We start from the raw sequence: 15,453 nt of genomic DNA, 5'->3' as shown, positions 1-15,453 counted from the left end.
AGAGACCGGGAAGCGCTGAAGCAGAGTGTGCCAATAGTGGCCAAGACAGCACCTAAAGCAGAAACCCAAATACATGGTACTAGCACAGGAGAACATGGAATTGACAATATTTTTTTCATTTGAGTCAAGTGGATTGTAAACAAGTACCACAAACACGGATACAACTTTTATTTGCTGTAATTGGCATAAGTAGCCTTAAGAAAACATCGATAAGTACGTGCTAAGAGTCCATTTAAAATCTGTTAGCATCTCTTCAGTGCTGCTGGCCATCCAGTGTCTGGGAACTATGCTCAGTGATCAGAGAGGTCTGTAGTGCAAGGTGCTGCAGGGCAAAAAGCCCACTCTTTCCCCAGGCACCTCCTGGCTGCGAGCACAGTGAGGAAGATGCCGGCAGAGGCGAGGAGCACAGGGAAGCAGATAGCTGCCCCCTGCTCAGGCCAGCAGCTGGTGATCATGGCCTGTTCCCAGGGCTGGTCCCGATAGTCTCTGTACTCAGTGCCTGGCTGTCCACACTGACCCACAGGGCGCCAAGCACACGTCACATTGTGTGGAAGATTGAACAGCAGACACCGGGGTGGTGAGGCAGGTACGCAGACAGCAGTACCAGAAGTCGACAGCCCGCACAGGATCCTGAGGGTGACAACATCTCTCCTCTCCCAGGCTAAATACACAGCACATGAAGTTGAACTCATGCTCAGAGTTTTTTTCCCTCCGTTCCTTTCAGCTGCTTGGAGCCATGGTGCAAGCCAGGCATCTCACTGCACCTCTACTGCCCAGCACCAGGCAGGAATGAAGCCTAGAAAAGCAGCAAGATGATTGCTCGAGAGCAAAATGAAAGCTGTGATGAGAGTGTTTTTTTGTTGTTGTTTTTGTTTTTAAACCCTGTCCTCCGGCTGAACAGACTTCTCATCTTTCTGACCCCACCAGAGGCCAAATACCACAAATGAACACCCTGCTCAGCTGCTGAGTCCAGAGAGGCGGCTGACTGATGGCTGGCACCCGGACAACTAGGTATTTTACTTTACCCTGGAGGAGCCTGCTGCAAGGTAGGCATTTCCTACCACATAATAAAAATAAAACAAACCTTAAGTACTGCCATGTTTCAGCTGCCTCACAGTGCCCTCCACACCCTTCGGCAGCACCGTGCGTAGCCAGGACTCCTGATGTGATGGAAGCGAGCCTTGTGCCTCACTGCGCTGCTCCAGGCAGAGCAGCTGGTGCTCAACAGCCTCGAAGCATCCCCAGCTTCTCCCAAAGCAACCTTGAGGACTGGGACCTGGGCACGCCAGCTCAGGGCCCCATAGCTCCCCAGATGTGGGAAGCCCTAGCGGCGCCAGTGTGGGCCCACGCCAGGCTCACCCGGAGCCCCAAGCACCACGGGCAGCGATCGCATCGCCCCTCGCAGCACCGCAGGCAGAAGTTGTTCCAAGGCCTGCAAGCGCAGAGGGTATAACACTCACAGTTTTACTTACTGTAAGCAGTTCACTAATTACAGTAGTAATGATTGGATTATGGCCAGTTAACAGCTTTAAAGAAACAAGCCATTATAGGAGGGGGAGGGAAATATTCCTCAGGGTCTAGGCTGGAAACCGCTTTCAGATTTCGGCAGCCTACCCCGCAGGAAGCTGTTAGGAGCTGGCTGGGTCGGGCCATTTGCAACAGGCTGCAACAGCGAGGAGCAGTGTAACGTGTCACTAAATGATAGGCTGGCACCTGAAAATTATCAGTGTTGGAGGAGGTGTGCTCGCAGGAACAGAAGGGCTCCTGTTCATGCGCTGGCCCCATCGGCTCCAACACCCCTACGTGAGCAGGCCCAGAAGACAGGTGTGTGCATGCAGAGCTACACAAACAGCACCGTGCCGATGATGCTTTGTTTCAGCACGCACTGCACTGTGACTACAGGCAGTTCAGAAACTCTTTCGCAGGGGCCTGCTAGCTCCAACCACGCAGCCGGCTGCGAACACCCACGGTATCAGGAGCCAAAGGCACTCACCAGAAACGGCAGCTAGAAATTTCCTTTCCCTAGCAATTTCTGCCAGCGCTGGAAGACCCGCAGTTATCAGGCATTAATCCCTTAGTCCCTCCAGTTGCTAAAAATTCATACAAGGCACAAGCAGGCCCTAAATGAGGAAAGCCAACCCCTTGCATCCCCACCACCCACCCTGCCCTCCCCACCCAGTCCAGGCACCACCCGGAGCCACCCCACAGGTGCCCACCCACTGCAGCCTCCCCCTGTGCATGTGCTCAGTGTCTCCCCTCAGCACCGTCCTGCTCTGCTTGGTCTTCTCCTCCTCCTCCTCCCTGCAGAGATCTTTGGCTCAGGGCTGGCAGAAACTGAGTTTGGTGTCGCTGGCTGGAGGGCGAGGATTTCTGGCAAGGGATACCAGCGGAGCTGGGCATCTTGCCCAGGGTGAGTTCACACTTGGCTCCCCACAGCTGGAAATAGTCTCATCCGCAGCCAGAGTTCCCCAACGGCCCAACAAAACCCTTGGGAAACGGCAAGTTTCCACGCGTTGGCCATTTTGAGGCAGTCTGGTGCGTGGCAATGAACGCGCTCCCCCGCTGCCCCCACCCAGCCTCCTCTGCACCGCAGCCAAAGGGTGCTTGGCGAGCGAGGGCAGGCTCCTGTGCCATGCGAGGAGCCCAGCACAGCCAAGACCAACACGACTGCTCCTTCGACCACTCCTTTTCCTACAGAGCAACACCAGAGGGAAGAGGAGGGCTGAACAAGTGTGCTCCCGCACCCCCCTTCCCAGCGCGCTCCTGCAGCCGGGCTGTTGCGCTCCTCACTTCATCTCCCAGGCCAGATAAAACATGTAGGAAACTCACCTGGAAGCATAAACACATTTAAAGAGCTGCAACTGCTCTTGGCTGCAATCAAAATTTTCCTCAGGAAATTAAGTATTTTCCGTTGTGATAAAACCTGGCATAGGCATGGCCTCAACAGCTTTAAACAAAGTGTCTTTACTTTGGCATTGTTTAGCAATTAAGAAATCCATTTACTTGCTTTTTTTTTTTTCTTCTTCTTCTGTGGACCCAAATTTTTACAGTTTTCTTGTGGGTAATAGACTTTGGTAGCTGAAGTAGCTCGCCATTTACTGAAGGGTACCTTTAAATAAATGGAGGGGATCACAGGTAAGCACGGGGGGCAGCAGAAGCAGCTCTGTCCCTGCAGAGCCAAGGAATCCGGCCAGGAAGCACGGCCCCGGGACGTGCACATCACTTTCCATGATGAAGAAAAGAGCGCTCTGCCGGGGTGTGGAGACCATACATGGATCTCTCTCCGTGCCTCGTTTCTCGGAGGCCTTTACAGGCCAGCTCCCGGAGCGAAGTTGTAACAGCACGACTTCCATTTACAGCAGCGGTGAAGTCCAACTGCTGGGCATCATATGCTGCAGCGAGCAGCAGCAAGTGCCCTGCCTGCCTGCTCCGAAGGCCATGGAAAGCAGGAGCTCTTCCTCAGCTGCCAGATGGCCTTGGCTCAGCACCTCTGTAGGACGGGAGAGTTGTCCTCGGTGTTGTAAAAGGAAGCACGAATTTTCTGGGCAAAACTTATCCAGCACAGCAGCCCCTCCTCACCCAGCAGCATCACTCAGCTAGGGGATGGCTGTGTAGTGATACAGAAGAGGAGTAAACTCTGCCCCAGCTTTCTGTGTGAAAAGTTTTGGTCAAGCAACCATCCCTGCAGTGATGCACGGTGACCGCAAAGTCACAGCGATGACCAAAGCTGCAGCTGGCTGGTACAAGTCCCCCTGCCTGCCCACCGACCACGTCTAGGAGGTCTATCTAGGAGGCTTTTGGTCTCCCTGCAGCCTCCCCTGCCTATGAACTATCACCCCGGGGTGTTTCTGTAAGACTGTCCAGAAGGGATGAATCACTGGCACTCAGAGGCTCACCTGAAACTACTCCAAACTACGTGACAGGTGATAAAGGGAGCCTCACGGTGGTGGCGTGCAGTGCAGTGAGTGTAAATAGCCAACGCAAGGCATTTTCACCTGCCAGCACGTCCCATCCTGAGCTGTACTTTAGCCCCCACCCAGTGGAAAGGCCAGTTCTGCTGTCATTTCCCATAACACAGGGATGAACACATCTGAGAGGCTTTCAGTCTATCTATACAGAATGACAAATCAGAGTCACCTGGATGAGAGGCCAAAGTCCTGTTTCAGAGTGTGTGTACCCCAGCTCCCAACAGGAGCTGTTTTGGTGCACTGAGGGCAGAGAAAGCCTCCGCAGAGACCATGCCCTACTGCTGCAAAGCAGCAACACATTTAGAAAAAGGAGAAGAGAGGACAAGTGCAGGTGAGGGCCTGAGGACAGCTGGCTGCATACTGACCCAACAAGGGGTGGCTTGCAAAGGCCTGACCCAGGCCTTACCAGTAGGATGCACGCGTTGCCAGCTGAGCAGGAAGGATACAACGACAGGAAACTAAAATAGGAACAAAAAGGTTCTGCTTTACTGCCCGATAGGGTGCTCAGAGGTTAAGCTGGCACCGGGCCACACCACAGACATCCTATGGCCAAGTTCTGCTCGAGGGCGGCGAGGGAACGGGAGCAGGGAAGATAGGGCCGGGGAACAGGAAGGCGGCCGGTTTGCTGAGCACATCACTGCTGCCGGGCCTGCTCACTTAAGCATTTTTGGGGTTGGCCCAAGAATTCCCCAGTTGTGTCTCAGGGATGTGGGTGATTATTCAGAACCAAGTGAGGCTGAGGTACAGGAGGTCAAAATGCAGCAGTGGGTGGCTCTAGTGACCTAGATAAGACGGGCTTTTGCAGTGTGGCTAGTGCCAGACTGAAGGTCCCGCCGCTGACAAGCCTATCTCACCAGTCTGCACCAACTCATCCTCACAGATCCAAGCTCTGGGTAACATGCTTCAGCCCCGGTATCCCACAGATGGAGCAAATCCTATGTCCCTAGGAAGATGACAACTCTGGGCCTTTCTTGCTCAAGTGACATTTTTTCCACCTGGCAGCTGCCAGGCACGCTAAGCACGTGCTTCATGCTCCCCCTTCACAAAGTTCATCTCTCGGAGAGGTAGGAGTGTTTTACACTGCAGCACAAGGCTTGTGGAAGTCACGCTAAGCATGTTCCTTATGGTAATCACCATGTTCCTAATAGTCACACAGGGCAAGAAATCAGGTTTATATAGATACATAAAAGAATCAGTTCTGTTCCACTCTGCTCCCCGTCCTCCCTCTCAAACACCACCAGAAGTCACAGCAATGCATCCAGCAAGCCCCTGGGCAGACACTATATATCGAAGTGAAACCAATCCACCCTATTTGCTGTATATTAGCAGCTTCCCAGTGTTTCCCCGAGACAGAGCTCCAGCCTCTTTTCTACACTGACTGCTTTCTGCACCTTGCCATCAGACGGAGCGCAGCCATCCCCGCCAGCCTAACGACGCCCCAGAGAAGGGCCCAAGTGTCAGGCACTATAGCGATAATCCACAGGCAGCTGGAAAGAGCCCTCAGCCCTTCTCCAGCAGCCCCATGCTAGTTTTCACCATCTCTGTCACCTCTACTTGTGCCAGCCCTAAGAACTCCAGGCCAGAAACTTAAGCACATCCCAACAAGGCTGCAGAGGAAAGTGCACAGGCCAGGGGGGATCACCGAGTGCTGCTCCTCCTCCAGCCAGAAACACAAGGGTGGGCTGTGAAGGTGCATCTCACATGAGAAGAGCAAAGTGCCTCCAGCAGGAGCAGCTGGGGCTCGTTATTACAATTCACAGTGGCCACTTGGGCATTGTGAAGCACAGGTAGCATCCCCTGTAACACACAGGGCTTCTAAAAGCGTGGCCTTAGCATTCACAAAGGTTTTTACTGAACAGGTTACCAGCCCACGTTCTCACAGCTACACTTGATTTTCATGGAAAGTCAACACCACCCCACACAAAATCACCCATTTCCTTCTAAGGGCACAACTTCTCACCAGACAGCCAAGAAAACTGAAGTTTCTGCTTAAAGACACGTGGCGGGGCAGCAGACCACATGCCCCCAGCTACCCCATGCAGCACTGCAAGCGGGCAGGGGGGAAGCAATGTCATCACATCAGGCCTCTGCAGCTCCGCACCAAAAACGTCATTAAATTCTTGTGCCTGTGATTTGGTAAGCTGCTTGCCTGAAGCAGCTCGTGAGAAGTTCCCCAGACAGGCACATTTTACATCAGTGGGCTGGTAGCTGGATGCCTTTGAGGTATTTCATCCGTCCCTAGAGGATAAGGAGGATGAACAATTCAATCCTGTTTGGCGAGTGTCTCTCCTCACAGTGGCTCCTTGGGGTCTGTAGCAGCAAAGCCTTCCAAGGAAGGCGCAGTCTTCTTTTTTAAGTCTTCTTTTCTAAGTTTCTCTCTCAAACTGGCTGCTGCATAGGCGGTAAGTCGCTGCAAAGCACGCACGCCTCATTCATCACCTATCTGAAGGGTACGATGAAAAATAATGTTCTTGTCAAAAACCCACAAGCACACTTCCTGATCACAAAACACACGAAACCTGATCACAGAAAGCAGGAGGCAGCTCCCCCACTCAAGGACAAGTAGCTGATCTACAAAGCCAGATACTTGTAGAGACCCCCTACAGCAACTTCTCACCTTATCATTCTGAAGAACAAGTATCTGGCGACAGCTATCTGTGTTAAACAGCAAAAGCTTGATCGGAAAGATAACAAGTACCTGCTGACCCGTATTGCCTGCCTATATGACTGTAAAACAGCGGCTGAGCGAGCAGCCACACCGATTTCCCCATCCTGCTTCTACACTGGTATCAGCGAGTGCAAAACAAGGCACGGAGAATCCTACGTGCACCAGGGCCACCCTGCAAAGACCACGAGGGCCGTTCATGATCACCTGCTGATTGTCATTGTGTCACTTACAGGGGGAGCAAAGGGGCCAGCGCTGCATAGTCACCACCAACGAGCATTTGTGCCACTGCTGAAACTACAGCAGGAGGTACTGAGAGTGACTGTAGCAAGCTAGAGATTGCCTGTGGCACCGCGTCTCCAGATGGGCCCCCAGCAGCCACCAGAGGTGCAACTTTCTGGAAATGTTGCCACCCTTCTCAAACCAGGGAGGGAGGGCACTCAAACCAAGGGGAAAGGAAGCGGTGACTGCAACTTCTACGTCTTGTCAGAGATATTAGTCACCCTCGGTACAAGCATGTTACCAGCAGCCTGGGAGGTGGGGTGCTTCTGCGAGGGACATGAGCTAATTTCATGAGTATTTTCTACCCTTAACTACCCCACCTCAGACACAGAGGTGATTAGCACAGCAAAATTCAAATCATAACGAGAGCAGTAAGACCTGTCAGGTGCAGACACAGCCGTGCTACCAGATCCATAGCTTTCGGGGGTATGGGACCACCCTTGCGTTCATACGTATCTCCAGATGTAGCTCATGGCAGAGGGTTTGGGAGATTGCCATTCCCGACTGAGAATTTCAGCAGTTTCACGAGTAACAACTGTACGTAGCACTTCTTCAGGACAGAAAATGTGCTCCAGAAGCTTGTGCTATCACTGCTTCAGTAGCACCGTACACCACAACGCTTCAGCTCTCTCAGCTGGTCACATCATTTACTGCCACAGGGGTGCCAACCTGGAGAGGCAGAGCAGCGCTGGACAAAGACAAGGCACATTTATTTCATTGATATCTTAAAGAGAAGCATGACTGTGTCTCCTTACAGCACTGAAGTTGTATGTGGCTGTCTTCTGTATGTTGCAACGAACACTGCTTCCTACTCACACTGTCAAGTCAGCAGCTGTCAAGTCTGCAAGCAATTCAGCATTTAAAGGGTTTGTTTCGCCCCCAGCTCTGCAGTTTGGACGAGTCATTTCAGGCCACATTTTAAAATAAACTCTGAACAACCAGCCCACAAAATGGGCAACCAGAGGGAGAGCCAGAACCACCCCCAGCCCCCAAAAGCCCCCAGCAGCACCAGCAGCACCCCAGCACCACCTCAGACCCCTGTGGGACACTGGGGGCCGGTGGGAGGAGGCTGGAGGTGCACCACAGGTGCTGAGCACCCAGCAGCTCATCCAGGCACTTGTGCTCCTGCACCAAGAGCCCCACAGGGCCCTGGAGAAGTCTGGCCATCTGCAATTGGGAGGCAGAAGTGCCTGGTACACGCTTTCTAAAGGGCAAGCTGGTGTGCCCCGACCGACAGCTGCTTTTCAGGTGGGACCTTGGCAATGGCTCTCAGCAAGCTCTGCTTCGTAACGCTGGAAAACAGCGAGATCGGTCTCGTTATGCCTTGGCCAGTGCTACTCCACAGCCTGACTCCAGACAGGAAAGAAGAAAAAAGGGAGAGGAAAGACAAGGCTGTTAGAAGAAACTACTGAGATGAGTCCAATAGCGCAGAGAGGAAAGTATTTTAATCCCCAGCAGAGACCCTGCTCCCGTACAAAAGGCTGTGCAGAGGCTCAAATCAAGCGAGAAGTAGCAGTTTGTTCTGCACATTACATTTTTTGCCACTTATGAATAGCAATGCTGCAAGGAGCTCTTTGAAACCTCTCCGAGTCTCTTCTGATAGGCACAGAAATGCCTCCTGTGGAAAGCTGTGTGACTGGAAAGCTGCTTCCCTCCGAAGCGCTGTCGCTTCATCCCCAAATTTTAAACCAGCAGCTTCCCAGGAAGGGGCAGGTAGGAAGGTGTGAGCCCAGTGCCTCTTGGCTGTATCACGTTTAGAGGCCTAACTTCACCCTCCAAATATGAAATATGAAATTCACTCTGCCATCCCTCGACCTGTGTGAAAGCAGCTCATGAGACTGTACCTCGAGCCCTGCCCCTCTCTCAGTGCAGCAGGAAACCTGCGCACCAGCTCCCTGAAACCTGTCCTCCTTCAAGCACAGCACACCTGTTGAGCCCATTCCTAAAAATAAAATAAAAATCAGCAGATCTCCCTGCTTCTGACGCCTGCCATTGGCTCTGCTGAGCCCAGTAGTAATGCTACAATAACTCGGTGGTACTTAAACCCCTGCACAGACCTTTCCTCGTCTCTCTTTCCCCACACTGGGGCAGAAGCTTTGGGGTCTACTGCTGCCAGCACCCGAAAGCGAGTCTCACCCATGGGAGAGGCCCGGCTGCTGTGCCTGCAGGCAGCGAGACGTCAGCGATCTCCCACTGATAAAGGCCCCGACTGAATGGCAGTGCTGCAACAGGCACAGCGATTTCTAAGAGCTGATCGTCCAAACAGCCATTTATGTAGGCAGAGAAATCGCACGTACAGTCAGGATTCATAAACAGCGGAATTAAGTTCACATAGCAACATCCCAGCCTTCTTCCACAGCGATTTTCTGCTTCTCAAATCTCGGTGCCCTTTTATTTCTAGACAGACAGGCTTTTAGAAATTCTCTGGCTGTTCCTTGCAGGAAGGAAAACCTAAAACACGTGAGCCAACTAGAAAGCCCCAACAGTGGGCCAGAAGAGAGCCGATAGATCATTTGGGAGGTGTGAACCCCTCCGATTCACCTTGGCAAGCTATCAGTCCTGAGCAGGGAGACAAAGGTGCAGCTGTAATTACTGCAGTGACTTCATTTTGCAGGTGAGGAGGGGTTACGGTCTCAGCACACCCCAGGGCTGTGCGCACTGGATGCTGTTACCTCCTGCCCTCTGAAGTGAGCCCCAAGGCCCCAGCACGGTCACTGGGAGCTGCTGGCCAGGTAAAGGACCTGGCTGGGATAATTTCCGAGCAGACACACGGATACCTCCCAGCTCCCTCCCGGCTTCTCCCCTCCTGTGTGAGCACAAGTAACCCAAGTTAACGGAGCGGCTCTCTGTCCCCCTCTGCTGATAGGACCACGAGGACCAAAAAAACCTCCTGGCAGGAGGTAATTAAGGAAGCCGTGGCCTTCGGGGCACGTGCCACAGCTCCTGCTTTGGGGCTCCTCGTGAAGCCAGAGGCTGGGCTCCTGCTCCCAAGCACCACGCCAGCCGCTCCGCTCCGCCTGCCCCCAGCGCCCCATGAAAGGCAAGGAGCTGCGCGCAGCCTGAGAGCCATTTATTTCCCCTTGTGGGCAACGAGCAGTGCTGCCCACCTCGCCCTGCGCCCCACAGGCTGTCCCAGACCCATCTGCAGGGCTGGAGGCAGCACTCGCAGCCAGGCAGCCCTCCGGAGCAGGAGGAAACTTCTCTCCCTCCATGAGAGTGCATGGTGGCAGATAAGCCACCGAGCGAGCACAGCCCAGACCGAGATTGCATTCCTCCTCCTCCTCCTTTGTTGAGGTGCGAGCTCGCACACCGCCAGCTCGCTCTCAATCAAATGCCCTGGTTTGGGTGCTTCAATTCTGCTGCCTCCCCGAGCGAGGAAGCCGCGGGCAGAAGCCCCGCAGCTCTCCCCTCCCATTCACCCGGTGGCGACGGGCAGGGGAGCCTGGCAGCCCTCCACCCGCAAGCAGCGGAGGTGGGAAGGGACGGGAAGGGAAGGGAAGGGAAGGAGGGGGCTGGAGACGGAGAGACCCCTACGGGGGGGCAGCGGCACCCCCACCCGTCTGGCTGGGATGCGGGGCTGGGAGCGGTCCCGCGCGGGATGCTCCGGGCTGAGCACAGCGAGGAGAGCAGCGCCGAGGCTGCAGCTCCCCAGCTCCCAGCTCCCCTCCCCGCTAGTTCAAAAAAAAAAAAAAAAGGGCCAGAAAAGGGCCGAACGTTACCATTTTTGGACATGACTCGGCGCCAGCCCTGCCCTAGCCCCCAGCGCTCAGCCCGCCGCCGGGGCCGGGTCCCCCCGGGGTGCACCCTATTTATTTTTGGGGGGGGGGGGGCGGGCTGCCCGGTGCCCCCCGGTGCCCCCCGGCTTTCCCCGTGCGGCGGTGCCCACCTTCCGCTGCTGCTTCTCCCAGGCGGGGTCGAGCAGCAGGTCGCGGTCCCAGTCCTCCTCCGGCTGCATGTAGTCGTTGGTCTGCTGCGGGTCGTAGTGATCCATGGCGGCAGGCAGCCTGTCCCTCCGTCCCTTGTCTGTCCGTCCGTCCGTCCGTCCGTCTCACCCGTCTGTCCGCGCGTCCTCCCCCCCCGCCGCCCCGCCCCGCCCCGTCCCGGCGCTGCCGCTGTGCCCGGCCCGCGGCCGCTCAGCCCCGAGCAGGCGGCGGCGGCGCCCGCTCCCTCCCCCCCCTCCGCCTCCCTCCGCCTCCCTCCGCCCCTCCGCCTCCGGCCGCGCGCGCCGCACCGCGGGGGCGGGACCAGCCGCCCCGCCCCCGCTTCTCATTGGTCGACTCCTCAGGCTGCGCGCCTCTCATTGCGCTCCCCGCCCGTCAGTCACGCTCCCGTGGCCCCGCCCCCCCTGAGGCGGAGGGAGCGGCGGGGAGGGCGGGCAAGATGGCGGCCGGGGGCGGCCGGGTGGCGGGAGCCGCGGTGCCATCCGCGGGGATGTGCCTCAGCTGCCGCCGCCGGCAGCCCCCTCCCTGCTTCAGCCTCTAGATACAGAGTACGATATGTAATGCACAACCGCACACAACGTAAAGAAATAAAGATCCACCATATCACTGCAATAAAGCATAAAGAAATCAAGAATTGCGATATTTCTGTTTGAGCCCCTCCTCACTGCCCCTCACGTTCACGCCTCATGCCTCCCGCTCCTCGCCTCTCCCAATCCCTCCCTGCGTTTCTGGGAAGTGCCGCAATCTTTCACTAATCCTGACCCTTAGATCCTCAAGGGCTCCGTAACAAAACTCTTGGCTGCAGTTTGCGAACTTACGGGCAGCAGCGTGGGGGGCGGAAAGGAAAATAAATGTCACTTCTGGACTTGGGACGCTTCCCGGCCCCGCTTGACCCGCTGCCCTGGTGCGGAACCGTACTGGTGACACCACGGGAGCGCAGCGATGCTCCTGGGGGATGTCTGCAAGCACAGCAGCACCCCGCTTTTCCTCCTGTAGCCTCCTAAAGCTCTCTGTGTGATGCTAATGCCAACCTCCTTGGGCATCCTTCAAACCTCGCTGGACCAAGCCAGGCTCCAGCAAGGTCCTTCTGATCCGACAAAAGGGCAGCGGGTGTTCCTAGGGCAGTGGGAACAGTCAGACCTCCTACCCCTTCAGATGAAGGAGCCCAAGGACACTCGGGTAGCTCTGCTCGCTGCTCTTTTGCTTAACACATCGGCTTCAGGTCCGAGCTTCCCTGGGGAGATATCTGTTCCCTTGCCAGGAGCATCCACAAGCTCCTGTAGGAGGCCCAGCAGGTGAGCTGGGTCACCCTACAGCAGCACACTGAGCCATGCGGAAGCGGTCTGCCCTTTCTGGGGAGACTCATGGCCAAGTTTCAGCTTTTACATCCTGCAGGTATTCCAAACCATTGTAGCACTGTGACTTAGCACTTACATTTGAACTGTGTGTTGGACTCTCACAGTTAAAAACTCAACAAATTAACATCATTCTTACCCTACCAGCCCGGGACATGTTACCAGTAAAAACTCGGCACCTCTGAAATGCAGACATTTATCTGGTGGAATTTAGGGGGCTATAGCGTGCTGTGGTGAATATGAGGAAGGAAGCTGTCTCATGGCCAGAGACTGGGTAAAAATCCATGCTTTTAAGAAGTGTCATAGAATAATAGTGACAATCCTCATTATTCAGGGCTCATTTGATGTAAATGAGACAAACACACACACACAAAGGCAGGGATACTGTGTTATGGGAAAGAGGAAAGAAGGGGCCTGGTAAGGTACAAGACCTCTTATCTCCCTATCAGGGCCTCTCCACCTGAGTTGTTTTCCTCTTCTACCCTGCCCTGTCCTCCCCTTCTTCAGTTCTCTTTCCCTGTACTTCCCTTCCCATTTAGCTGAATTTCCAGAATTGGCTCCCTGGCCCTGCACCCCAGAGCTGCTGGGACAACTTCTTCTCCAGGTACTCGTGCCATCTCCTCCTGCTGAATGGGCGTCAGCTGTGCTTGTTCAGAGCAGAAGATTTAAGGTTAAACTGACTTACAACAGCTGTCTTCATACTGCAAGTGGGTGTAATTTTCTAATATTGTTTGAAGTGTCAATGTGTTAGCTCATCCTATAAGGACACTGATTTTACTTTTCCAACAGAAGAACCCCTTGATTGCTCTCTTTGCTTTCACAGTGTCACTTGAAGGATGGGATCAGGAGTTACACATCTGGTCCCATGCCCTTGTTATTATGTACCCACTGTATCTACTTGTATCCTGAAAGATGAATCGAGTACATTACAACGTTGCTTGTATACTTATTTGCCTCTGCTTCCTCCCATTCAGCCCCGCAGAGGAAGGAGCTTGCTGCTCAGACACGCACAGGAGCATCACGTGCCAGCAAAGCAGGCTTGGCTCAGGCAGCTGCCAAGCTGGTTCTGCAGAGGGATGTAGGGAGTAAAATCAGACAATGGGTACCTAACCTACAGTCAGCAAAATGACCACCTCAGTGGGGTCAGCATCCTTGTTTTAATGCATGGGCACAGTGACATTCAGTTGCTTGTGATAAGGGTTTGCTTTTTTTCCCCATGTTTTACCTGTTCATTGTCCTGTAGTGAGGGGCTGAGGACTTGTTTGCTCACACCTTTTGTTTTCCTGTGTCAGTCTGAAACGGTGTCCCATGTCATGGTCCTGGCACAGTTCTGTGATATGGCCCAAATGATAAGGAGACTCAGGGAAGGGCCAGAGATGCTAAAGACGTGAGCATCTGTCTTCAGGCAGATCAAGCCTGTGCTTCCCCCAAGGCCAAGGCAGAGGGAAAACAAGAGAGCCTCCTTATTTCTGGACACCGAGGGTGAAATCCAGGCTAGCTCACCCCTGGTGCCACCTAGCCAAACACTCAGCTTTGAGTCTGTTCTCACTCTGTCTCTGCAGAGCTTGCCGGAGGACTTGCCAATTGCCTGCAGATGTGAGATCAGGAATTTGCTGCTGCTCTTGTTTCCAGTGTGCCAAAACCAGCCATGGAGTGATCATGACAGGCTTTGGAGTGAAGTCCTCTGAAAGGGAGCAGCAGCAAGATGGCAGCAGAAAGGCAAGCACAGGGATTAGCCGCTTTCCAGCTCCACCCTTGCCCTCACAGAAAATCTTTTCTCATGAGAGAATCATTGAGCTCTCAGACCTATCATTATTTAGCCCCAGCTTAAAAACTTCGCTTAAAGATCCCTTCCCTTCTCTTTGATGTTCTCTGTAATTGAAAGCCTGCAATTCTCTAGCACAAAGCTTGAAAAAAGTAGTGCTCCCTCATCTGTGGCTACCACCAATGCAGTGGTACCCTCAGGCTGTTTTCCAGCAGAACCCCCCTCCATCTAGAGCTGGAGAGGACTTCCCAGGCAGATGGTCAACAACCCTCCCACTTCTGAGGAGGAGAGCAGCTCCCCCACCATGCTTTAGCCACAGTGAGCTGTACCAGTGGCAGTCCCTCCTGGCTCTGCCACCAACCTGTGAACTTAAGCCTTGGCCAGAGCAGTGATACAGCACCATCGTGCCATCTGCCACCAGTCTGGGACACACTGGGTCCCTTGCAGTTAGTTACTACATTTAGGGCACGCAACAGTAGGTTATGGTTGTTGCAACAGCATGTCAGCTATCCCCACCTGACCAAAACCACCACCACTCTCAGGTGTTTTAAGAGAGGTGCTTTGGGAATGCCTGCTGAGGTTGCCAGTGCTGTTTTACCAGTCTGTATTGGGCTGGAGCCCCCAGCTTTGCAGAGGATGGGCATCTCTTGGGGAGACCTCCAGTGAATGCTGGGCCTGCCAAGGGTGATGCTTCAGGAGGGCACTCCCAGAGAGCTCACAGCTTGCTCAAATGGTGCAGCCCCTGGGAGCTGGTGTAGGACCTGACTGTGCACGTGGCTCATTTGCTCACCATGTTTGGTCCCTGCATGATGCAGACCTGTAGAGGAAACCACAGAGGACAATGGACAGTAGCGCACACGTACAGCAGTGCCACTCGCAGGACACGAGGACTCCATCTTCCATTCCCCTTGGCATTTGTAAGGCTATAGCTGGAGGGCTGTCTGGCTTCAGGTGTCTGCTTGTAAGAAAGATGCACACCAGTTGGAGAGTAAGGAGAAGTAACAAGAAGGCTCAGAGGTCTAGGAAACCTGACCTTTGTGAGGAAACTGGGAGAACTCAGCTTGTTTAGTCTAGGGCAGAAAAAAAATATGAAGTGAGACACAGTAGCAGACCTCAAATATGTGAAAGTTTACTGAAAAGTGGAAGTCAGTAAACAATTTGCCCTAGCTGCTACAGAACCTGCTAATGGTCAGGATAGTGAAGCACTCAAGCACACCACCAAAGAAAGCTGCTCCATCTCCACTGCTGGAGGCTTTATAGAACAGGTAAGAGGCCTATAAGAGGTTGAACTTCTAGGATAGGTCAACAGATCCTGCTGTGGGCCCAGAGGATGAATGTTATGTCACCTTCCAGGATCACCTTCGGCTCTGTTTCATAGCCCTGCAGCACAGTCTGCTTCAGAGGGCAAGACAACACCATGAAGAAACATGACAAGGTTGCAAAGAGACTAGTGATGGAAGAAAAGCAAATACAGCTG

At 54.0% G+C, this 15,453-nt stretch overlaps 1 protein-coding gene across 4 annotated transcripts in view; it reads right to left on the bottom strand.

Moving 5' to 3' along the window:
* ACTN1 (actinin alpha 1) overlaps positions 1 to 11,032 on the bottom strand; it is an 85,119-nt gene extending 74,087 nt beyond the window's left edge. The window contains exon 1 of one of the 4 annotated variants that reach the window (XM_068684181.1): positions 10,802 to 11,032. In XM_068684181.1, coding sequence (XP_068540282.1) covers positions 10,802 to 10,906 — 105 coding nt within the window. In that variant the 5' untranslated portion in view covers positions 10,907 to 11,032. The remainder of the gene's footprint in view (positions 1 to 10,801) is intronic. The other 3 variants (XM_068684179.1, XM_068684178.1, XM_068684180.1) reach the window with 3 other exon arrangements.
* Between the last annotated feature and the right edge of the window lie 4,421 nt (positions 11,033 to 15,453).

This window comes from Anas acuta, chromosome 5 (assembly GCF_963932015.1).
Source record: "Anas acuta chromosome 5, bAnaAcu1.1, whole genome shotgun sequence".
Classification (NCBI taxonomy): Eukaryota; Metazoa; Chordata; class Aves; order Anseriformes; family Anatidae; genus Anas; species Anas acuta.
This window is presented reverse-complemented; position numbering and strand designations above follow the sequence as displayed.